General features: G+C 23.7%; 2 protein-coding genes across 2 annotated transcripts; one reads left to right on the plus strand and one right to left on the minus strand.

Annotated features, from left to right (window-relative positions):
- Positions 1 to 50: 50 nt before the first annotated feature.
- LOC128960723 (atrial natriuretic peptide receptor 2-like) lies at positions 51 to 25,514 on the minus strand. Its single transcript, XM_054306858.1, has 26 exons — positions 25,443 to 25,514; positions 24,978 to 25,020; positions 20,803 to 20,915; positions 20,377 to 20,734; positions 19,811 to 19,963; positions 18,808 to 18,962; positions 18,155 to 18,391; positions 17,158 to 17,278; positions 16,811 to 16,892; positions 16,594 to 16,711; positions 16,411 to 16,467; positions 15,149 to 15,208; positions 14,762 to 14,839; positions 13,701 to 14,254; positions 13,514 to 13,590; positions 12,534 to 12,864; positions 12,323 to 12,447; positions 12,189 to 12,256; positions 11,567 to 11,741; positions 11,467 to 11,490; positions 11,322 to 11,359; positions 11,211 to 11,247; positions 10,942 to 11,074; positions 959 to 1,692; positions 781 to 887; positions 51 to 704 (listed from the first exon to the last, which is right to left on the minus strand). Exons 1-26 carry the CDS (start codon positions 25,512 to 25,514, stop codon positions 51 to 53), a joined length of 4,704 nt encoding a protein of 1,567 aa, XP_054162833.1.
- Positions 4,890 to 6,105, plus strand: LOC128960858 (putative hydroxypyruvate isomerase). The gene is made up of 5 exons (XM_054307003.1): positions 4,890 to 5,107; positions 5,186 to 5,446; positions 5,517 to 5,736; positions 5,797 to 5,941; positions 6,009 to 6,105. Exons 1-5 carry the CDS (start codon positions 4,941 to 4,943, stop codon positions 6,056 to 6,058), a joined length of 843 nt encoding a protein of 280 aa, XP_054162978.1. The 5' UTR covers positions 4,890 to 4,940; the 3' UTR covers positions 6,059 to 6,105.
- Positions 25,515 to 27,196: the final 1,682 nt, after the last annotated feature.

Below are 27,196 nucleotides of genomic sequence, written 5' to 3' on the forward strand. Positions count from 1 at the left end.
TCATTTAATAACAATCTTTTATAATTTATACTTAAAAACAAACTTAAAATCTAAAACAATTGTGTCTGAAAAGCACAAAACCTCCAAAGTTTTTTGCCATTAGAATCGGACTCTAATTGAGTAAAAAGTTGAGGATATTGTAAAAGAAATGAGTCGATAAAAGTGGTCGACAGGAGAGTCGAGTCCCGAATATAACTTTGTTGTGACAGATATGTAGTGATGTCTTCACTGTTAGTACCAAATGGATGAATATTCAAGTATATTGATATTAAACTTATTAAAAGAGCTCTGTTATCACTATTATGAATGTTATCTTTATTGTTATAATCATTTGTATTTTTATGTGTCTCTTGTAATAGTGATTGTTGTCCTGATTTTTGTTTTGTCAGTGCAATCAACTGGTGTTGCATTCCTTGAAGTGTTTGTTTTAAGACAATCAACTGTTTCTCCAAATACTCTTTTTCTTGACGACTTTCCTCGCGGACAAAGACGGCCTCATTTCTGAATGACTCGATCTGACAAAGAAGTACATCGTTTTCGTCTCTAAGATTCATTTCAGATGTAGAAGTGCTTGTATTGCGGACAACATTTGTTTGAGTAATAACTTTATTTATTTCATTTGCATCATCGTCTCCATCACTTAAATCCATTTCGTCTTCTTCTCGTTTATTGACTACGTCTTCAATTTGTTGATTCTTCATTTCCTATCAGATGAAAACCAAATCAAAAAAAATCAAAATCTTAATATTAATATTAAAGAAATACTCATTTAATCTAAACCTTAGTTTGTCTAAACCAGGCGTCGATATGTTTGCGTTGGGCTTTCGTGAAGTGATCCCACGCTTTCTGTCTCATCGCTGCTTCAAATATTTTCTCGATTTGATTAACTGTTGTAATAATAATAAATTAATTGTTAAATACATATAACTACTGTATTATAATATCTATTAATACATACATTGCAATAAAATTGATTGATTTGTTGAGTGATATGACTGTCGAGCGGTTAACCAATCATTTTCAGCGACATTTCTTTCATTTTGAAGTCTTTTGATGTGATTATTAGTTGTTTGAATCATTGTATAAAATTGACTACAATTTCGTTTCTGACACTCTCCTCTCTCTAACCAATTGATCAGTACGTGAACCGCTTGAGTAAAGCTTTGATCGTTTTTTAATTTATCAATTAGTTCAATGGCTTCGTGATCGCTATAGTGGTCAACACTTGGAGGACTGGGAGGACAGAACCGGTTATATTCCAGTTGTTCTCTGTGTCTCATTTCTCGTTGAAGAGATCTCTGTTTGCATTCCCATTCGTACAGATCATCCCTGGCCTGAGCGAAGTCCACGTGCAGTCTTCCAGTGTTGGCCACATCATCCAAATCCTTAATTTTTAGTCTATATCCCGATAAACCAATGGCCAAATCAACTGAATTTTCGCTTTCAAACCTAATGTGACAAAAGTTTTTCTTACTTATTCTTATGGCACAAATTTCACCACAATTTTGATTAAATATTTCTTTAATAATATCTTCAGTAATATTTTCTGGTAATCCACCGACAAATACAGTCCGACAGCCGAGAGGTCGCTCTCTTGTCGTGATTTTTGGATTTGTTTTTGGCGGATAAAGACTACAATTCTTGAAATTAATAACTTCTTTATTTGTATCGTTCGTATTATCAAATGATGTCCTCAATGGTAATGAAGGCAAATGACTCGCATTACTATTAGTTATTAAATAATTTGATGACAAGAGTGATGCCATTTCTGGATTAGTCGTCATAAGTGGTGCCGAAGAGTAAAAAGGATTTATAAGCCATTGAGAGGATGGCATTTGGGATGTGATTAGAGGCACACTTGTCATACACTTATTGTCGACAAGTGATGGTCTTATATGAGACAACTCTTCAGACATACAATTGTTTGCATTGAAAGTGCAATTCATGTATTGAATTGCATTCAGAGGACAACCATATGATTGCATCGACACATCACTGGTATAGGTCTGCATGTCTTCAAATGTCTCACTAATTATTACTTAACTATTGCTGTAATTTAATATTTTTTAAAACCAAAACAACATCTGATTTATTAATAACATTGAAATCAATATTAATAACACAAATAACGATTCAATGTATTTATAATAATTGATTTGTCAATCAAATTAAATTTAATAGCAATTAATAAAGTAATTGATATTATTATAGTTAATATTGTAAATAACTGGAAATTTTCAAAATTCATTAATGAATATTCAGAAAATTCAATTGAATATTAAATTATTTAAAAATAAATTAACCAAAATTTGTTTCATAAAATTTAGTATTAATAATATTAATTTAATACTGATTTTGAAATTGACTGTAAAACTATTCAATATATAAATTTATATCATATTAATACAAATAATTTGCATTTATGACTATAAATTGTAAATTATTTTTTTGTGAATAATTCTGTTGTACTAAATTGTGGCCAAATATAACCACAAAAAATATTTATTATATTACATACTGTAGAGTATAAAGTGTAATATCTGTAAATATAAATTATTAATAGTAATAAATTATTACTAATAATAGTACATAAAAGCTCATTATAATACTACAGTATTAAATTAATACTATTAATACAGTATTAAGTTATCAAAAATAAATAAATACGGATACATAAAATGTGTTTAACTAATGAAAAAATGTTGCATTAAATGAAATAACTTTTATTTTGGTTAGTTTTAAATGATTGAACTTATTTTAATATAAAATTGGATTACAATATAAATCAATACAATTTATTTACAATACTTTACAACAATATTACTAAATATTTATTAAATTATTATAAATTTTTTTATACTATAGTAAAAATTGTCAAAAGAAATAATTAATAAATTTTATTATTCAATCATTCAATTTATCCAAAGTATTCTAAGAACTCGTCATTTTGTAAATCATTAGTATTATAGATATCATCGACTTCTTGGTTGTCGTGATTGACATTCATTTGTTCCGTTGTCGCTGAGTTGACAAGCATTGAGTCAATAATATTAGACATAATAACTCTAATTTTATCTACAGTTCCCAATACACACCATCCGTCTCTTTCATCACAAACATCAGGTTCTTTGCCATTATTTGAATGTATTAGTTGTTGTACTTCAGGCACTTGAATGTCACATAATTGGTAAAACAGTTGTCTATAGGCGGGCATAAGTCCCGGTCTAAACAAATAACTGGACAAAAGTTTTTCCGCTTTTTGTTGACTGTATTCGAGATGTTGTTCAGCGGTATTGTCTTTATAAGTGTTGGTTATAAATGAATCGCTAGAAATGGTAGACTCTTTGGGTTTAATTTTATCGGAATCTTTCTTCTTGAGCGGCAACTGGTATTGATATATACTACGTTTGGCTCGTATTTTACTGGAACTCATATTCTTGGCGTAGACTTGTTTAACTCGAAAGTCTAAAGTTTGATAAATTTTCGAGTTTTTGCATGTCTTGGGATTGTAACCGAACTTAATCCACAAACAACGGAAGGGACCGTTTATGAAATAATAAGCAATTTTTGGTAAAAGCAATTTAATGTCCACTCTCTCACACCCGAGACGACCAACGAGTGCATTACGAGACCAAATGGGACGCTCTTCAAAACAGTTCATCAGTGGATTCAGCCACTGATCATTAATAGATAGAGCTTGAAGTTGCTTAAGGACCTGTTCTGATGGCGCTTCAGGTACTGGATCTGACCAATTGAGAAGAGTGGCCAAAACGCTTCGAGACTTTCTAGTTCTTCCAATGACAGACAGCGAGTCTTGTCTTTCAATCTCTTTTCTCAAAGTTTCGTCTTTATGTTTGGGGTCATCTCTGAAGTAGTAATCAATGGAAGAATCAAATCGTGAGAAAAGAGTTGGCAAAACAAATAGCGGTGTCTTTGCATTGAATGACCGCTTCATAAAGTCTTTCTTTTCTACATTAAAAGGATCTTTTGGTATAAGTTTATCAATGATTGACATATATTGTGGTTTAACATCATTTTCGTCGTCAATCTTAATCATTGGTAAATACTGAAAGTCTGCTAAAGACTTGAACCGATAAGTGGTTTCAATAATACCGATAAGTCGGGACTCATATTCAATAGTGCCATCACTTTTGGTACGTTTGATAATCTTAATGAAGAGTGCATTAGTGGCCACTCTGTCACCGAATGTCGGGTGTGAGTACTTGTCTTCGGGTCGGAACCGGAGCTCTAATCTATCGGTCGGAGTGTTGAACGTGTGTTCAATAGCTTGAATGCCGTTTAAAGTGGACAATGCATTGGACACGTTGTGGACAAACCCGGGATATTCAATACACATCAATCTCTTGACGCCCTTTACCTTACATTCAGTTGTCATTATAACAAATGAAGACAATTATCATCAAACAAGTCATTCAAATTGTGTCAAAACATTAACACTAATAACAATAATAACGCTCTCATCTGTTGAATCAGTCATCAGATGTGATGATATATTTCATGTAAATAGTGGTCATTATTGTCATTGTAATCACTTGAATGACATGACATGACCACCATCTGCATCATCAATACCAACCTAATAGTCTGTTTGTTCACTAATCATATGATTAATGCAATAAATGTCTTATCAATAGATAAAATGTTCAAAAAATGTCAAAACATATCGTAAATGTTTATAATATTACATATATTTCTATTAATTAATTTATTTATTAAACATTTATATGTATATCATATCATGTGAATCATGAATATGTGATATATTTATTGATATAATTTATAAATATTGATAATTATTTGCATATTATAATTATTTTTAATCAATTTGTTTGTTACTTAAAATATCTAACTTTTTTTATAAAGTTGTCAATGAATTGAAGGCCAAATAATATTAAAAAACAGTGAATACAAACAAATTGATGTTTAGATTGTGTTTAAAATCAATTGAAAGTCAATTTATTTTACAAAGTCTTTGCTTTTCAAATACATTTGCATCCAAACGGACGATGCGTTTCTGTGTTAATATCAATACTGTTTTCCAGGACATACCCAATCATATCAATAAATATGAAGAAGTACTCAAAAGGTTTATATTAAATATTAGTAAACTATGTATTAATTTAAGTGTTTTTATGGATAAATTTAATTGACATTTATTTAACAGAAAAGACTTTACATTTGATGCCATTGAAGACGGAAATCCATACGAGAGGTCACTTGAAGAGTGGACTCAATTCTTGGCAAAAGTTCCAACTCTTAAGTGGGTTTTGATTAATAGTCTTCCTCTTTGGGATCATTACAGTCATAATACACCAGATTGTCAACAATTTCAACTATTTCTTCAACAAACTGCTGATTACGTCAAAACTCTCAATGTTTCAAAAGTTCATCTTTTGCTTAAAGATATTAAAAATGATTCAGAAATGTATTAATTTTTATAAATATATTGTACAGTATTTTTTGTACAGTAATATACCATAAATATTATAAATTAGTCCTAAGATGCGGGAACTCATATCATTTGGTGCCCGATATTTGCAACCATTGGGTGTGATGTGTGTTATCGAACCGTTGTCTATACGACCCAATTATTACTTGCGATCATATGATTTGGCCAAACAATTGGTTCAAGAGATCAATCAACCAAACGTTAAGTTAATGCTCGATACCTATCATTTACAGAAATTACACGGAAATATCACACAATATATTGAGGTATTTATAATATATTAATTAAATGACGACAAAAGTTAATTAGGACTTCTATCTAATCAGGCATTGAAGCCATACATTGGTCACATCCAGGTATCTCAGGTGCCATTAAGAGACTGTCCCATAAATGAGGGTGAAATCAATCACAACTATGTCCTCAAACAGATTAGTCAAGTATATGATGATTATGTGGGACTTGAATACATAAGTATCACTGTTTTACAACAGTTTTTTAATTAAACAATTATCAACAAAATTATTTATTTAATTTTTAGACAAAAGTGATGATTCTTTTGAATGGCTCAACAAATTTAAGAAACTATAGATTATTTAATAAAATTATAATCTAAGTATTGGATAAAGTTTTTGAGAAACAATTATTGTGAAAAAGTAAGAAATATTTAAATAATAAAATATGTTTTTAAAATAAAAAACTTTAAATAAAATTATAATTGTTATGTGTTTTGTTTATACCAAAGTATGGAAATCATTGTTTTAATTCAATTACGCTAATTGTTAAAACAATAAAATTTATATTGAAATTATTGAAAATCTGAATTTATTAAATATTTTAACAAATTATCAATTTTATTTATTATCATAATTACAATAATTTGATTAATACAATACAATACAGTATTGATGCATACAATATACAGTATATATTGATATAATAATCAAAATAATATAATTATTTGTTTAAGTTTAAGAAATTAGAGTATTTTTTAATTTATAGAATTGTTAAAAAAATGAATCTATTAATTGTATAAATATATTGATTAATGAAAAATTTTAACTATCGATAAATGTTTAACAATATTAAATTTTATTTTAACAATATTATTTTTTATTAAAATATTTTGTACACTAATGGTAATCAAGTTTTATTTAAACTTAATTGTCTTCTCCAACCTTTCTTTAATATAAATGATAAATATTTGATAAATTTTGATAGTTTTGGTTCATAAGCCATATTATAATTTTGTTGTGAATCAAAATACAATTCTCGCGCATAAACTTGAGACCAATTGGCCAAAAATAATTTATTATTGAAGTCAATCCATTCAGTATATCTAAGATATGAATTACTCATTGAATATCCCATTATTTTAATATCTCTGAGCTTTGGCTGATCGCTATCATACTGTGGTTTAGTTGATGGACGAGGATATTGACTAAAGACATATGATTTCCATTTTATCGATTTATTTGATTTTATCAGTGATTTGATTAGTAAAGGTCTGAGAGAAACACCTTCACTGCAAAATAACTCAGTTTTATTTTCAGTGCAGATATCAGGCACTGGAAGTCCTGACAAATCAACAATTGTTGGAAAAACATCAACTAATTCAACAATTGAGTCTATTTTCCTTAAATTATTAGATTTGTTAAAWGTGATTGTATTTAATATTGGATTTATATGTTTATATTGTGTTTTTAAATTATTTGATGGCAAAGCTATAATCAATGGTACCTTAAGTGATACATCAAAGTTACTATATTTTGACCATTCATTATGTTCACCTAAAGACCACCCGTGATCTCCCAAAAGTATTACAATAGTATTGTTAGTTAATTTATTATCATTTAATTGTTGCAAAACTTGTCCTATCATATCATCAATATATGAAACACAGGCATAATATGACTGAAGTATATATTTTTGGTAATAATCAGGAATTACACCAAACGGAAAGCTAATGTTGAGATATTTGATATCATCCCTAATCCTAAGGTCTACCCATGGATTCCAAGCAACTTTTGGGAAATTTTTGGGAATAAATTTATTTTTTGCTAATTTTATGTTAAATATTGGATACAAATTTAAATATTGTTTGGGAAATTTAAGGGGAATATGTGGCTTATGATAACCTATTGCCAGGAAAAAAGGAATATTCTGTGAATTGTTATAAGTTTTAAGAAAATTAATGGCAAAGTCTGTCGATTGAATGTCAGGTAATGTTTTTTCCGGTTGTTTTGTCACATCTATCGGACAAACAATATTTGTGCCAAGATTTCCATCACTTGAAGGACAAACTGATGAAAATTTATACTTTTCAGTGGAGCCATGATATGGAAAAGCAGACCAACTAAGAGGATAGTCGTCGCTATGATTAGAGACAATTCCCGGGTGAAAGACTTTGCCGATACTTTGGGTAAAATAACCAAATTGTTTGAAATATTGTGGTAAAGTTGTATAGTTTGCAACACTTGTCCTCCAATAAGAGTGACTATCGTAGAGATGCAATGAATCAGGTCTTCGGGAAGTCAATAGTGATGTACGACTCGGAGCACACAGTGATTGTTGCGCAAAAGCGTTAGTAAATGTAAATCCATTGGCAGCTATTTGATCCATATTTGGAGTTATAGCCAGTTGGTCACCATAACTGCTTAAGATAGGTCTTAAGTCATCCACAATTAAAAACAATATATTTGGCGAACAATGTATAAATATAATGAAATTTAGCACCAAATTAATTAATAAATATTTATAATTCATTTTAATATACAGTACATTTATAACAAATAAATTTTTATAAGTAAATTAACAAATTATAATTATATGTATATTAAAATAACATTTTAGTGTCAAAATGTTAAATGATATTAATATTATCACAGTTAAAATATAATTATTATAGAAATAATTATCAAATTTTATCAAATAAATAATCTAATAAATTATAATTTTACAAATAATTGTATTATTTAATATTTATTTAATAAATATTTTCTAAATTACTTAGCATTCTCAACTGGTATTATTAGTCTAATTTAAGATATAATTGCTTTCATAATGCAAAAAATTATGAATCTTTATAAAAATTATTATTAAATAATATATAAAATATCCTTTAAATAAATATAAAGCATTAATAACGTAAAATAATTATTACTTAATTCCTCAATTCATAATTCCTAAATTACCTCAATATTTATAATGGTTTACTCTAAAATGTTGTATAAATAGATAGTTATATTAATGAAAAAGTCAAATGTGGACATCACTGATAAGATAATGTACTGTATTTACTGTGTAATACACAGTGTGTATATATAATACAGGGTGTGTTAGGAGGGGTAGGTAGAGGTAAGTCGGTTTACCCTCTGAGATAACGAATTTTTGGATCTTACCATCCCTGGATACCAAAAAGTTAGGGGGGCCCATACCAATTATCGGCCCAATATGAATGAAAAAATAAAATAAAAACTAAGCGAATTTTAAAATAAATAAATAGTTTATGTTTACAAAATAAATAAATAAAAATTAATTAAATACTATAAATTATAATTAATTACATCAATATAACATTATTTACAGTTATTTACAGTATTATAAGTTTAATTGTTTTTCTACTTAAACATAAAAAATAATTATTTATTTATCAATTAACGCAAAATATGCTTTTAAAATAATAATAATCGAGATATTAAATAAATACTACATGTGTAAAGTTGGAACAATTTCACTTGGGAGAAAATACCCTAATAAATTCTCTATTTTCCTGGAAAATAATGCAAATATTTAAATTTTTTATAGCTATAAAAGAAAATATAATATATTAAAATACAATTTAAAAAATTTACCCCACCCTATGCCCCTTGAAATCGAGAACCTTACGCAACCCTAGTATAATAGTACTTTAAATTTATTTTTAAATTAAGTCGAGGTTAAAATATCATTAAATTATATTTTACTGTAAATTTTATACAATAGTGATAACAAGATTTTATACTTTAAATTACTGTTATAATAATATACAGTATTATAGTAATAATAATTCAATAAACAATATACTGTTTATACAGTATATATATTTATAATGTACATAATGGTGTATATTATTATAATGAAGTTAATATTTAAAATTGAAATTTTAAAACAAGTCAACTAATGTTGAAATGATAATAAGTTTTAATTGTTGATTGATTGTGTTTTACAATGTTTGATAACAACTCGTTTAATATTACATTTATTTTCATAATTATTATCAATTTGAATTACATTTTAAATTGATTGAATGAAATATGTTTATAAAATTTGATTTAAAATATTAATAATGATTTAATATAGTTTTAATTTGTTAGAATTTTGTTATTTTATTTGCTAATTATTTTATATTCTATTAATTAATTTTATTAATATTCTAGCTATTATTTAAGATTTTTATAAGTATAATACTATAGTAGAAATAAAAATTATAATAAATAAAATAACTTATAGCAATATTTTGCAAACAATAAACTTAATTACTGGATATATAAAACTTAATAATTTGCATAACTAAAGACATTACTTTTTTTAGATAATAATATTCTATTTTTTATGAATTTGAAGTCAAAATTTTAAATTTGCAAAAATTCTTAAAATACAAACAAGTATTATTTTCTACAATAAAAATTGTTTTGTTATTGTTATTATTGATCATTTATATTGATACTTTGTCAATATTGGAAAATGTAAAATTTATTAAAATTGTATTTTTAGTTAATCAATAATTGATTATATGATAGAACTGTAACTGTTTATATAAAACTATAAAATCATTTCAAGTAAATAAAGAGACCATTTAGTTATTTTGCATATAATATCAAATTCCTATGCAATTGTAGACTGTATTATATGTATAGTACAGTACAATATAATGTATAGGATATACTACTGTATACTCTATACGATATAATATAATGTTATTTAATGGATATTACAGTATATATATATATTCCTTAAGATAAATTAATACATTGTAACATGTAATATTTTTATATAATCATTTAAAAAAATGTATTACAATAAATTCATTTTAATATGCTTTTATAATATAATTATTTAATGGATGAATTTAAATAAATAAATAAAATAAAACATTAAATTATAAAAAATAATAAATACATATACAATCTAATTTATAATCTAATGTTGTAATATGGTATAAATAAAAATATTACCGTAATATAAAGTGATAATTGCTATTTACATTAGTAACATTACATATTTAATATTACAATAAATTAGATATATAATAATAATAATTGTGCAACAAAAAATGTTATTAGTAAATACTATATTATCAAAATAATATTAAATAATCTAAAAATAATGTTAATATTTGAAACGTTATATTTAAAAATATAATAAAATATATAACAGTAAAATACAAGAGATAATTGTGTGTTAATTATTAATTAAGATTAATTGGAGATGACTTTTCTTCAATAAGCCAATATGTTTTCATAGTACCCTTTCCTTTAATAGGTATATCCCCTCGCGGTTCCAAAACAAATGTCCCAAATAAGTCTAATACAGACTTTGTTGAGGGACTTATGTGAATCTTGAGGGCTATAATAATCAAATAAACTAATATTATGTATAATTACAATAAATTTGTTTAAGTAATGTAATGTGTGATAACAAATTAAATGATTTAATATAAATTTAATATATCATTCAAATTGTATAACACACACACACTTACGCTCGCCATTGCTTTCCATACGAGAAGCAGTGTTTACCTAAATATCATTAAAGATTATTATAAAAAATATTCAATAAAAAATTCATGCAATTATATAATGAAAACACTAACCGCATCACCAAAAAGGCAAAATCGAGGCCTAATATTACCTAAATTATTAAATTATTAAATTAATAAAACAATATAACATTAATGTCTTGTATGGAAAATATTTTGTTTTTAATCAATACAATTGTGTAACGTTTAGTATACTAACCGACAACACCAGCACATATGGGTCCTGTTGTTAATGAGATAAAACAAGGATTAGAAATGTAAATATAATTTATTCATAGCTTGTGTTTGTGTTATAATACCGGTGTGAATGCCAATCCTTAGTTGTAGTTTCTCATTAGGTTTGTGTCTAATTACAAAACTTTGGACATTATCTCTAATTTTAAGTGACATTCTTGCAATTTGTCGCGAATGTTCCACACCATTGCGCTCCGGTAGTCCCGACACTACCATATATGCATCACCTATTGTCTCTACCTAATCATAATTAAATATTCATTATTCTATACATCTATCATATCATATAAATATATTTAGAATAAAGACAAAAATAATTTAAATAATATTTTTAAATACTAAATATAATTTTAATTTGTCTAATATAAATATAATTTTTAATTACAGTGTGTATATAAATTTACATATAATACTGTCTTAAATTTATACTGTATTTACCATATAAATTATACAGTATAACTTAGATATTGTATTATTTTATTTAATAACGGTATAAGCTTATACATTTATTTATTATATACTGTACAGTACTTTAATTATTAAAATAAACTATTTTCATTATTTTTCCATTTAACTCTATTATATAGTAATTACATAATTACTATCAATTATTTATTCTGTGTAATATTTACAAAAATGTTTTAATTATATTAATTATTTTTACTCTAATATAAAGGGTAATAATACCTTATAGACATCATAATTGCAAATAATTGAGTCAAATAAGGTGTATAAATCATTTAAGAGATCGACCACTGAAAATGTTTTGCCAGAATGTTATTAATACTGTATTTACTGTTAAAATATAATTCAAAGCATACCTTGCATTGGTGTGCTTTGAGAGCTCATGGATGTGAATCCAACGATATCACTAAAATATATGGTAACGGTATCATAAAAGTTGGGTTCAAACATTTTCCCACTTTTGAGTTGATCTGCAACTGGTCTAATATTTATTTAAAAAGTAGTATTACTAATATTATTATATAAATATAATTATTTTATTTTATTTTTAAATCAATTATCACATACTTTGGTAATATCTGGTAAAGCAATTCTTCAGTCTTTTTCTTTTCTTCGGCTAACTCTGCGGTCCGACACTCGACTATAGACTCTAATTCATTGGCGTACTGTTCCATTCGCACCAATAGATTTTCTGTAAGAGTCGACTGAGCCGCTGATATGCCTCCCACACCCATAGACTTCATAATAGCACGGATTTCATGTTTCATTGAATTAAACTCTGGCCTCAAATCAATGTCAGAAGACCAACAATTCTTCATAAGAGAATGCAATCTCTCATCGCATGAATCCGATGGCACTAATGGTCTCATATTTGATGTCTGAACTTCTTTTAATATATCTATAGTTATATAAATTTAAATTATATTTCTTGAAATAACAATAACTACAAAATTAATATACAATAAAATAAATATAAGTATAATATTATCAAATAAAAAATATTCATAAAATATAAATATATCAACAAAAATTAGAAATTAGATTAGTAATATTAAATATGAATATACGATAAAAATCAAATTAGGAAAAATAGACAAATATACTAAATAGTGTCTAAATTCAAAAACTAAAATTATTTTAAATAGAATATCTTTAAAACTTAATTATAAGTTACTTTTTCACAAAACATTGTAATAATATAAATATATATTTTACAAATTAAAAGAGATCCAAATTTTCTAATTAAAAAAGACTATAAATAATAATCTTTTATTTTAAATTATAAATTACATAAAAACAAATATTTTTCGGTTTTTGCCCGATGTTTATGAAACATAACCGGGATTTCAAGCCATACAATGTCAAAGAAAAGATACGCTTATAATTTTAAAATGTACATTGATTTAAATAAATTATGAATAAACTTTTTTTAATAAACTATTTTTCAAAATTTTACTATTTTGGTACAAAATTTCTTAATATGATTTTTATCAAATATATATATATATATATATTTACAGTTAATGTAAAGTGAAGCGATAGTAAACCTTTAATTTCCAGATTAATATAATGAGGAAAAAATGGTTGTTCTCTTAATATGATTTCTTGCAGAATAATTCCAAAGCTATTATGTTTAGAAATTTTAAAAGATATACCAAAATATAAAATTAAAGCAATAATAGAGTATTGATTTGATAAGAATGAAAGCAAATGAGAAAAAATATAGTATAAAACCTGTAAATATCTGCTTTTTGAGTACCAATATATCCATTAATATAATCATAAAATTTACACTTTTTTGATCCCATAGTATGACCCATACATTGATTATTTTGACACAACAATTCTGGTGCTAAATATAATAATCCTGTATTGAACTCACATAACGAATCGATTCGACATTTATTTTTCAATCTTTCATTCAAACTAATTATTGATGAATTCTGTGGTATTATAAGCTCCGACTCTCCTGTTGTTTGATAACCGGCTAAAGCTTTAAATTTTCGGAGACCAAAGTCGGTTAGTTTTACACAAAATCGAGAGTCAACCAAACAATTGCTTGATTTCAGTCTTCCGTGATATATATGCTCTGAATTATGCAAATAACACATTCCCGATATAATATCATTAATGAGTGAATATCTAAAAAGCCAGTCCAGGTTAAGGTTAGTATTTGCTAACAAATCTTTGAGTGACCCTTTTGAACAATACTCTGTCAATATAGCAACTGTGCCATCAATACAACAACCATTAAAACGTACCAAATTTTCGTGTGATGTTTCGCGCATCTAATAATAATAATAATAATAATAATTATTATTATTATTATTATTTATTATTATTAATTTTATTATTAAAAGTCAGTGACAATATACCAGGCAATCTGTCTTAATGTATAAACTTATATCAGTATAGTATTATAAAACTTTTAAGACAAATATACTTTACTGAAAGACACTAAATATGATATAAAATTATTGTTGCAATGTTTACAAATTATTAATAACTTCACGGACTTCACTCAAACTAATCTAATAAACAAAACCAAATATAATATTATATTAATTAAATAATATTCTAATGCTTTTATAAAAAATATAGCACTTTAAATGCTATGTAACCATATACTGTATCTATTGCTATAAGTTATACTATATTATAAGTTTTTATAATAAATGTTATAAAGTACTTAAACCTTTATAAATAAACTGATATACCGTTACTGTGTATCGGTCAGTGATTGCCGTTAAGACACAATAACAGCACTAAAATGTTTAATCAAATACAATACAAACCACTTTAAGCTCTAAAAGGATTTCTCGACTCAATTCTATACGCTTTTGAAGTAATCTTTTAATTGCCACCAAATTTCCCTAAAAATAAAAATAAATAACTAATTAATATAAATTACAATATGTACAGTATATATATATGAATACTTTAATATATTATAAATAAATTTTAAAATATCAATACTACAGTATATTCACACACACACAAAATCTAGTAAAATATAAAAAGTAAATATTTTGTATTTTATTTAAAATAATTTTGTTACTTTTTTATTGTTATCATATTGTTAGTAAAAACTACTATATATTTAAATGTGAAATTGTTAAAAGCATATATAACTTAATAGTATTTTATTGTGAAAAATATTTGGCAATCGATGTTTTGCTTACTTTATAAAAACCGGTGAGAATTTGTGTACTGTTTTTTGGCGACCAATCGATACTTAAAGACTAAAGAATATAAATGCGTTAAATGTTTTATTTTGAGGCACAGTTTGAATACAAAATAAAAACAACTAAATTGTTATGAAAAAGCACTTAACAATTATTGAATAAAAATATAGAGAAAGTGAAAATGTTGAGAAACATAAATAATATATACTATATATATATATATATATACTGTATCAAAGTAAAGCAAGGTTTTGTATTTTAGGAGGTATAAAGTGAGGTGAAATAAAAAAATCACGAAAATGTATATGGTGAGTGTAACTTTTTATTGCATTTTTAAACGACAATACTTTCAAAATTCAGGGTAGGTGTCAAGAGAAAATAATCGAATATTCCCATCTAAATGGGAGGAAATTCCCCTAAAGATTAATAATATCCCAAATAAATACCTTAAATTTTTGAAATATTTTCTTATATAAATAAGAACTTTAATTTTAATTATAATTACAAAAATAAAAAATAATTTGATCTTTAAAATTTTACCATATAATTTATTATTATTATCTTAATTATCTTAAAATATTATTCTAATTGTAACATAATTATTTTTTCAAAAATTAAATTTTAAAAGTTTATCTGTTATATATTTTTATTAAAATAATGCTACATAGATAAATATTAACTTAATACTATTTTATTTTTTTGTTATTTCTGTTATTTTAAACTCAATTAATTCTTAAATTGAAAATAATTATTTTATTTTGATTAAAATTTTAAAAATCGACAATTACTTAAACTTAAAATGTAAAGAAATAAAAATTATTTATAGATAAAAAATTATTATAAAAATAATTATCATTATTTTAATTATCTTAAAATGATTTTCTAGTAGTGTTTTATTTTTGAACAAACAATTAATTTTAAAGTTTTGGCTCAATTCTAACGTAGTTTAAACTATTTTATTAATTTTTATTAAATAATTAAATTTTAATGTTTTAAAAACACAAAAACAATTAATAAATTAACTAAAATTTTAATTTTAATAAATTTGAAAAAATTATCGGCGTCTTAGACGCCGATATTTTAGTGGTCATTTCTCATGGTTTTAAATAACAATTTTTCCGATTTGGTCAAAAAGTCTGGGGATAAAATCCATAAATCTCTATCTTAGGGGGTATTTTCGCCATACCCCCTACCCTATTGATTAACCCTGATATATATATACTGTATATTAATATAATAGTATATATTGTATGTCTGACCTGTCTGTGCTCATTAGGTGCCCAACAAACCAATTCCTGTTCCATCTTATTTGACATCTGTATGTAACAAATCAATACTTTAATAATAAGTCTTATAATATATTTTGCTTACAATTTTCAATCTCGAGATTTAGATCTCAAATATACAGTAAATATAAATCATTCAATTAGTCTACAACTCACTTGACTTGAAATACTTAATCGACTCAATGCACTAATTCCTATGTTATCGGGGAAAGTGATGTCTTCCCAGCGGACACGCCATGACATGTTGGTTAGGGCTGACTCTAATTTAACTTTTCTTGTTTGTCAATCAATACATCCAATTCAGATAACATAATCAATGAGTTAACACTTTAATATTAAATCATATAATAGTTATCTTATATAAAACATATACCTATATATAAGTATTGCAACTACTAATAAAAATACTATAACAGTCAGCAATGTAGCCGTCAATATATCCCAAAAAGGTAACTCTAAATTAAATAAAAAGTTACATTCATTACATTCATCACATTAATAATTTTATTAAATACATAATGTAAAGTATTATTAACCCATTATTTAACAATAAATTCAAAATTACTAACTACACTAAAGTTAATTACAATGTTTATTATCAATGTTTATGATAAGAAAAATTATTGTATTTTTATGATTTAATATGTATTTAAATAGTGTAAAAAAATCAATAAAAATATTTGTTATTTATTATAATATTAAGTAATAAATTGGTAATACGTGGACACTTAGAGCCATCAAAACCACATTCAGGTATATCCACAGGCTTTTGACCGTTTGGCCAATTAATAGATGCAATGGAAACATATTTTTTCGTAGCGCCATAATATCGCATTACAACCTTTTAATAGTTTATTTATTTTAAATTTAGTGATTAATATATATCAGGGTTAAGCAATGGTAGGGTAAGGTATGATCATTTTACCCCTAAGATCAAAATTTTACCCACCAGACTTTTTGACACAATCAACAAAAAATTGTCGCTTAAAAACGTATAAAAATAGATACACCTAAAATTTTAATTAAAAATATAATTTAAATAAATAATTGTTAATTAACTGTTTTAACAACTTATTTAAATTAAATTATTAATTAAAAATAAACAAAATAGTTAAAATTGCATTAAAATTAATCTAAATATTTAATTATTTTATTTAAAATATGGAAACAAAATATTAAAAATTAACTATTTAAAAAAATAAATATATTACTAGTAAAATATTATTTTAAGATAATTAAGATAATAATAATAAAATATACAGCATATAGTTAGGTTATTATTATTATTTTTTAAAAGTTTTAAATGCTTAATTATTATCTATTTTTTAAATTTTAGTCAAAATAAAATAATTATAGAGTTAAGAATTAACTGAGTCAATATATTAGCCGAAAATAAAGATAATAATTAATATTTCTTTAATATCTAAATAAATTAATTTATTACAAAATATCTATTTATTAAAACGAAAAACTAAAACATGAACTATTTATTCATTAAAGTAACTATGTTACAAGTATAAAATCATTTTAAAATAATAAAAGTAAGAATAATAATTAATTATAATGTAAACATTAATATTTTTATTTATTATTTTTAAAATTTTGGTCAAAATTTAATAGTTTTTAATAATTTAAGTAACCCATTTTACCCTCCCCCAAAAATCCAATACCTTGCTTAACCTGATATATATATATATATATTAGATTTAAAAATTACTTTGAAATGACCCGATTCTGTATCTGTTTGATCGAGTAGTGCATAGTCGGCAATGCGATCGCCCTCACTATCAATAGTGACGTTTCCAGAGATCCCATTAAACGAAACATTTTTCATTAGCTCTACCAGTTGTCGACCATCAATGGGTTTCTGGCCATCGGTTATGTTATGATATTCTTGAATGGCTTTACATAAAAGCAAAACCGAGTCGTGAAAAGATGCCGTAAAGTAGTTAACCTAAAAAATAACATCTATTTAATATGCGTTTGTAATATAGATAAGCTTAGGTATTGATAAAAATATTACACTATTTTTATATATAATTATTTCAATATTATTTGAAAAAATAGTCTTTAAATAATAACTATGTTTTTAAGACTTATTATATAATATAAATACTATTGTAATGATAAAATTAATGAATAAGTTAAATGTTTAACTTAATATATTGCATACATTGCATGATGTATTGATGTAATAATAAATTTTAAATATTCTTATGCTATAAATATTACTCGTATATGAAAATATTAAAACATGTTATAATAAAGAATAAATGAATATTTTTTTTATAATCAACGTTTGAATTATTAAAAAATGATTAATATATCACTGATTTAAGACTGTTTGGTCTAATAATAATGAAAGCATACCATCTCTTCGTTGTAAATGTAGTTATATTTGGTGAGAGCTGTTTGTTTGACTTGATCTGAGAAGTTCTTATAGAAGTCTCCAAGAGGTTGATTCAGACTTACAATCAGTAATGACTGATAAGCCTCTTTCAGTGTCTCCTTTGTCTCATCACTTTCTGTACAATCCATATAACAATACCACAGATAACACATTACTCAATCATATATTATAGACTTTATACTATAGATTATTTAGTCAAACAATAGTTTAATTTTCAGATCGTCGATATAGCCTATAATATAATTGGATCGTATAATAAACACAGCAATGCATAGTATTACTTAATATTTATACTTTAATACCTTTTGTGAACTTATACTACAAAAACATTAACTTATTTAGTATAAATCATTAAGTGATGATATTATTATAATTTTGTTAGTTATTATAATAATTTGTGTAATTATTTAAAAAAAACTTGATGTAATATCATAAATATTAGCCTAAGTAATTTTTAAATAAACTCATATTTATATCAACTAATTCTCCGATATTGACACAATAACTTATTGACTTAAATTTTATATTATATAAATATTTATTATATTATATACACAACCATATAAAGTATATTATACTCGGAAAACATTATAATATGGTAATATTTTTGTCAATTATTTTTAATTCCTAATAGTGTATCAATGCATAATATACAAATTGTTAATACAAAATATTATAAATTTTCTATGAAACGCTTAAATTTAAATAACAATATTAAAAATATTTTTACAATTCTTTGTATATCAAAAATAAGTATTAATAATTTTATAAATTATCTAACTTAGATAAATTAATATAATAGATTGTTTACAAAATATAATTAATCTTTATTAGTCAATCAATAAAATTTTTACTATTTCTTAAATTTAAAAAATATTTATAACTAAAAAAATTGATGTGATTAATATACCGATATATGATATAAAATAATAAATCAAATACAATGTGTTACATAAGCCATACCTGAACCTCCAGCCCATGAAGTATTTCCAACGGCTTCTCCTTCAATAAGTTCAGTGTAAATGAAAGCATATTTTCCCGATAGAGTAATCTTCTTGCGGTGAGCGATAGTCATCATTGCCCGTACCTCTAACTCACCCCCAATAATAACTATAACTATAATAATAATATATATATAAAACAAAACAACTCATAAGTCATATATGAATGAAATGTCTTTTTATAAAAATTGACATTTTTAGCTAAAATAATATAGTGAAACATCAATAATAATCTATAACAATATTAAATCAATATTATCAAATAATAACTATATGAAACATGAAATCTCTAAAATTGGTAATATAGTATATACAGTACATATATAAGTTGTATCTTATCTATTAATCCAATTAGATTGACTTAAATAACTATTATTTTATATTTCAATTTAATTCAATTGTTGATTAAAACATTATTAGTTATTTTAATGCTAACAACAAACAAGTTTAATTGATTTCTCACATAACGTGATCACAAAATGAAAGTTGTATTAAATGTTAAAATCAATCAAATAAGTGATGTATTACTTCTGGCACAATAAGTCATATAATCGATGACTTTCTCCAAATCAGTCAAAATTGTTTTATTCATGTCTCGTATATATGACTCCTTACAGGTACACAAAAAACTACTATATTCTGGTCTATCCAATAGATTCAACAGTTCATCGGCTAGTGTTGAGTAATAAACATCACCGTAACGATAGATAAGTCCAAACTGATGCCAATCCAGTTGATGAAGGAATGCCAATATAGCCCGGGCCTCATCCCAGAGATCATATGAAGCCCTAATTAAAGTGCTATATGTAGATCGTTTGCCACTTATGACATCTCCTAAACCAGTCAATAATGGAATGCCCTTATATGAAGCCAACCGTCCCACCGCCTAATTAGTTAGATATTCATTATTATTAAATAATATACAAATACTATTACTGAAAAATTATTAAAAACCTGCAGATCATCACTACAAGCTGGTCCTATAAATGCTATTATGTCGTTGTTATGAACTAAATCAACCGCTTTACCCAACGATGCCGTCTCATTGCATTTATTTGTATAAATTCCTTTATATTTAAATACATTATAAAACAATTATAAATACTATACAATATTTTAGATATGACATATTAAAGAGATTAAAAGTAAATATTTTGATTGCATATGTTTTAACATATAAATAATAAAATACTTATATGTGTTAAATGTGTTAAATGTGTTCAAATGGATTATTAACGAAATGCATATAATTTAAGTCAATGGAGAACTAAAGTTGATGTCAAAGATATAAAGTATTTTACAGGAAATGAAAATCAAGTGAATTACAGAATCATTGAATTTATTCATACATTCATTTGAACACAAGTCAGGTCTCAATTACTACAAATCTCTAGAAAGAGATTTATCACAAACAAACAAATAATCAATTTTTTAACACAAGTATTATAAGTTAAACTATTGTATGTACAGTACTGTATATTTTTCTAGTAAATTATGTATTAAAATTTCAACTAATAAAGCAATGAATGAATTAAACGATTTTTGTTAGTCCCTCATAATGATTTAATAATAATGTATTGTTATACAAATCTATCTATTGACTGATTTGTAAAATAATATTTAGTTTAAAATTTATAGTAATAGTTATTATACTGTATTATACAGTATATTTTTAAAAATATTATAATAGACACTTTTTTATCTTTATAAACGACAATGCTGTATAGATTCTTAGAATATTATACTATAAAATATTTAATATAATTTAAAAGTATAGCTTTTATTTAAATAACTTTTTTGAATTGCTTAAAAATACATTTTATAGCTAAATGTAATATTAATAAAATATTATTTGTTTTCTAATTTTGTTAATATAATATTTATTGATATATTTATTCTAAAAAATAAATATATTATTTTAAAGTAAAATGTTACCATAAATATTGCAAATGACTTTCTCATCCCTAAATATTTACCTAAAAGTAGACAAAAACTCTTAACATTAAGCAACCAATTATTGTAACAATCGTTTAGTGCTGAAACTATAGTGTCCGCTCATGACCTCAGTTTAAGGTTACTTTTGTAGACTTGACTATACTGTAATGTAGTACTAAACCTGTATTATATGTTAAGATAATAACAAATCAATGTTTTTAAAAATTTAATTTTTGTCAAATTAGTGATTGTGAATTTTGAGTTGACTATAGTAAATTATTTTCAATATATTTAAATAATATCACTGATTACTGTATATATTTGGTGATATATATTCTTAATAATAACAAAGCATAAATTATAACCCTTTATTATGAATAACAGTAATCATAATATTAGCCAACAATTGATAAATTGACCTATAAATTAAACCTGTTTTTTATAAATTGTAATATTATTATTTTTATCTTAATATTAATAAAATTTGAATTATCTTTACTTTTATATATTTAAAAAAAATAAATTGGATAAGTCAGCGGTCTGAATATATTGAGATTATGTTGTCAACTATTTATTGGATTTGTAAATTAAATTTTACTTATAATAAATAATATAATTATAATAATTAACAAAAAAAACATTGTTTAATAATTTATTCTTTTATTAACCAAAAAGCTTGTAATTAGTTTAATCATTAAATTACTTCCAGATATTAATGTTATGTCAAAAACAGTTATTTGTATTGTTGAGTACATTTAGCTAATATCATAAATACTATACCATATAATACAGTATAATTGACTTAACTTTTAACATATAGACTGTACTGAAAGCTCATAGCGTTTAATTGTTTTTGAAGTTAAATTAATTGTTTTAAATTTAATTGTTTTGATATAAATTAAATAGTTAATAGTTATTATAGTTAGTTAAAAATATAATAGAATTAAATAAATATTATTAATAAGATTCATTTATTTATTATTAAAGACTATTAGTTATTATTATTTAGTTGATAATAATTAATAAAAACTTAAAATATAGAAATAATAAATATTTATATAAAAATTAATTAAAATAATAATAATAATAATAATAATATGTATGTAATAAGCAGACAAAATAATGAAATGTGTGGATAAGGTTTAGTCAAAGTGTCTAATATGATAAATGCAGTCAATTTTGTTTTGCTCCGCTTATGTCATCAATTTGTCAACAAATATATTGTCAATACATATAACATATAAACAATATAAATATTGACACACAAAACAATTAATCATAAATATAATATCTATAAAATAATGTTTGTCAGACATAAGTATACAATATGTATTTACAAGTTTTACATTAATTTTTACTATTATCACTACTAAATAAGTAAATATCATAGCATTAATTACATATGAAAAAATAACATTTTTATTATATAAAATATTTTCAAAGAAATAATATATAACTAACACATTTTAATTCTTTATATTAACTTAATATAAAATTTTAGAATATATTAATACTGTGTAAAACATAAATTGAGTTTTAAGGCTATTGTTTATTAGGCGCACAAATACACTAAAAAACTCATTTTTATTTTTAAATTATTATTTTATGTAATTATGAATTTGTATTACAATTTTAGTTTTATGTTGCAGTCGTAAGCATAAAATGTAAGGTCAGTGCTGACCCTTATATAGGGATTTAAATCAATAGATTGACCCATAAAATAGTCAGTAGTTATTGAAAAATAAAAAAAACTATAAAAAAGTGATTATTTTCTATAAATGGCATAAATATTTATTTTAAGTAAAAGTGTTAATTGAATTATTGTTAAAATTTAGTGAAATATTTCTATTTTTAAGTTATTTTCAGATAAGTATTTATACTTTACAACTGTTATGACATTAAATTTAGCTTTAATTTAATTATTAATTTTACTGTTTGTCTAACCATTCATTATTGCTAATACAAGTGATTCAAGAGTACTAACGGATCGATTATGGCCTACACTTTGGTCACCACTACTGCATTGATCTACTTATCATTTGTTTGTCTCCAACCGATAACACAAGTGATTCACACTAACCTATTAGGTCTCATACCGTCTCTATCGGTCAAACTAATGTCTATTATCGGTCTCATACCGACTCACACCAGATAACAGACCTATTCATTGGTTACTTCTGGTTATTGGACTCATACCGTCCCACACAAGCAACTAATTGATCGATCGGACCATCACTGACCTGATTGATCGATCAACTGGTCTACTAATCTACTTATGGTTGGAAAGGGATCTAATCATAACAACAACAAAAACAATATTATTTGTGTATTTTGTTGATAGCATTAACAAAATAAACTTTTTGAATGTAAATCTAATAGTGTATATAATGTAAATATTTTTTTTAATTTATAACTCACTGACAAACTTACAATTTAATAACATATTGAAATTTCAAATTAAAATATTACGAATCTATTTATATGATATAATGTAATAATAATTGATTAAAAATTACATAATATTGTATTATAAATTTAATAAAATAGCTAACATTGCAGAATATATAAGTTAATTAATTATAAATATTCATTATTATTTAAATTGTAATCATTATATTATCGCATTGCATATCATAAATATTATGCATCAATTTAGTAATAAAGTTTTATTTTTAGTTATTTTACCGTATATTTTATATAATTATTCCTAATATTCAAAATATAAAATCATTTAATAAAATGTCCAAGAATCAATGTTATATTTTAGAATACTTTTATTTTTACTTTATATTTAAATTTCTAATTAAACTATTTATAAAAATAATAATTTATAAATAAAATCATTTAAAATGCAACAAGTTTTGCAATTATCATTAGTATTAAAATAAAATTCTTTATAAAACATTTAAATCAATAAATAAAAATTTTATATTTTATTTCATATTAAATGTGATAAATTTAAAATGTGTTTTTATTAAAATTTTTATAATATGATAGAATCTAATATTTTTATTATTAAATTGTGTGAAAATATAATATAAAGTAGTTTGTTGTGTACTATTAACGGCTGACATTAAAAACATTTTTATTTTGATGTAAATTTATTAATATAATTATTCATTTATATTATTTATTTAATATTTTCTGCTTATGTTTAATGGAAATTAAAAATTAAATTTTTAAAGAATACTTACCTTCGAGTACTTTGAGGTTAACATTATAATCGTCAAAACATTTCTGTTTGAATGAAAATTATTTACATATTATTTAAAATCTAAATATATCTGAAAATTTTTATTTACTAATTTTAGTTTAAATGTAAATTTTATCATTAATTATACATACAATTGTGTTCATCATTTTAATTAGATAAATAATAAACAAATATTCATAATATATAATTGTAGAAATGCAAACATTTTGGTTTTAAAATATAAATATTATAATTATACAATTGATTATAAGAATATAATATAAAATAAAAATATATATTTTTGTTTAACTAACTATTAATATATTGAATTTATTATAGAATAAATATAATTTAATTTTTATTATATTCCTAAATGTAATATAACAGTTCATAATTTAAATAAGTCAATAAACAAAACTATATTATAAAAACATATAATCTATTGATATATAATAATTATACAAACTTGAATGGCAATGTCAATGGCAGGTCCAATATGAACTAGGTCAAATCTTATACTTGAGCTTTTCTCTATCATCAATAGTCCACATTATATTCATTATATTCATTATAATTATTATTTAGTTTATATCTATTGTCACTTTCGACAACAAATGCTATTGACTTTTCAATACATAATAATATTATTATATTAAGCAATAATAACATTAATACTAACAAATTGCTGTCAAATTTAAGAGTCATAATCATTTACAACACATTTGAATGCAAATACTTTCACAAATTAGTAAATGTGAAAAATAACTGATCATTTAATATATTATAAAATAAAAATGTATAAAACATTGAAACATTTGACAGTTGTCTTTAAGTTAACTAAACGCTGTACTTATGTATGTATGAGTTTGAGCCGTAAATTCATCTCATTTTCAAAATAGTGTATCGCTTTTGGAGTCGATGTCTGTATTGGCTTACAATTAGTCTCTTATATTAATAAAACTGTTGTGTAGTCATAGGATTGTTATATACAGTATATATAGTATTATATTATATTATGGTTTATGGCTTTTGCATTAATGGTTTCTAATAATGGTATATAAGTTACTATATATTATATAGTATATAATAATATAGTATTACTACAATATAAAACTTACTCAAATGTTTTTATATTGTAATTCAGCTATATTTACATTTCGTTAATTTCAAGTCATTATATTCATATATAATCTAAATTATTTATAAATATAAAACATCTAAAATTATAAACCCAATGTCACATTTTTGATATATTTGCATTGCATTTAACATAAATTACATATTATGGTGTTAATGTAATATTATAGTACATTACTGTAAGTCAAATATCATTTAGTATCAATATATTAGTATTTTTGCAATATTTTTTAGAATTAAATAAGTCATTTAAAAATAATGAAAAAAATAGATAAAACAAAAACCATAACTTAGTTAAGAAACTAACAATTATTTTATGATTTATATTATTAAGTTATTAAATTCATATGAATTATTTGCAGTAAATCTGTTGCAAAATACAATACTGTATTTTCAGATTAAAACTTTCAATAAAATTTTGAATAAAAATGTGTTGACTAAAATTGTTTTATTGCTATTAAAAATGCCAAAAATGTGTTTAATCATATTCAAACAGGTATTTAGATTCTCATTTTACAAAATATTAATATAAAAATATATATACTTTATATTTATTATAGTTTTAGAGATACAACACATCCGTTTACCATAATAACTGAACTGATAAATAATATTTTTTAAAATTATTAGTTTTTTAATAGAAAATAGTTGCAAAAAACCTGAGAAAGAGTAATTTGCAATAGATTTTATATTATATAAAGTATTTACTGTACTATTTAGATATTAATTTGTTTTGTATTATTAAAATGCTTTCAATAATTAAAAAACCTTATATTTGTTTTATATGATACACTCAATATTATTCAATAATAAAAATTACTTATTAATATTTGCAAATTTTATCTGAAACTATTGATATACTGTATTATATAATTTATACACAGTATTTGATATATAATTATAATTTTATGTATAATTTCTAATGTGTTATTTGTTGTTAGATATAAATTGAATCTCAAGAGTATAATTGTTTATTCAGTAATACTGTAGTTATGAGTGGTATCAACAATACAGACCCACTCCTCCCTCAAACTACTTTTCCTTCAAAATTCATTTAATATTTATTTATTATTATTATTATAT

Source organism: Oppia nitens, unplaced genomic scaffold, assembly GCF_028296485.1.
Source record: "Oppia nitens isolate AA-2021 unplaced genomic scaffold, nextdenovo-longstitch-racon4-pilon3 scaffold13_pilon_pilon_pilon, whole genome shotgun sequence".
Lineage (NCBI taxonomy): Eukaryota > Metazoa > Arthropoda > Arachnida > Sarcoptiformes > Oppiidae > Oppia > Oppia nitens.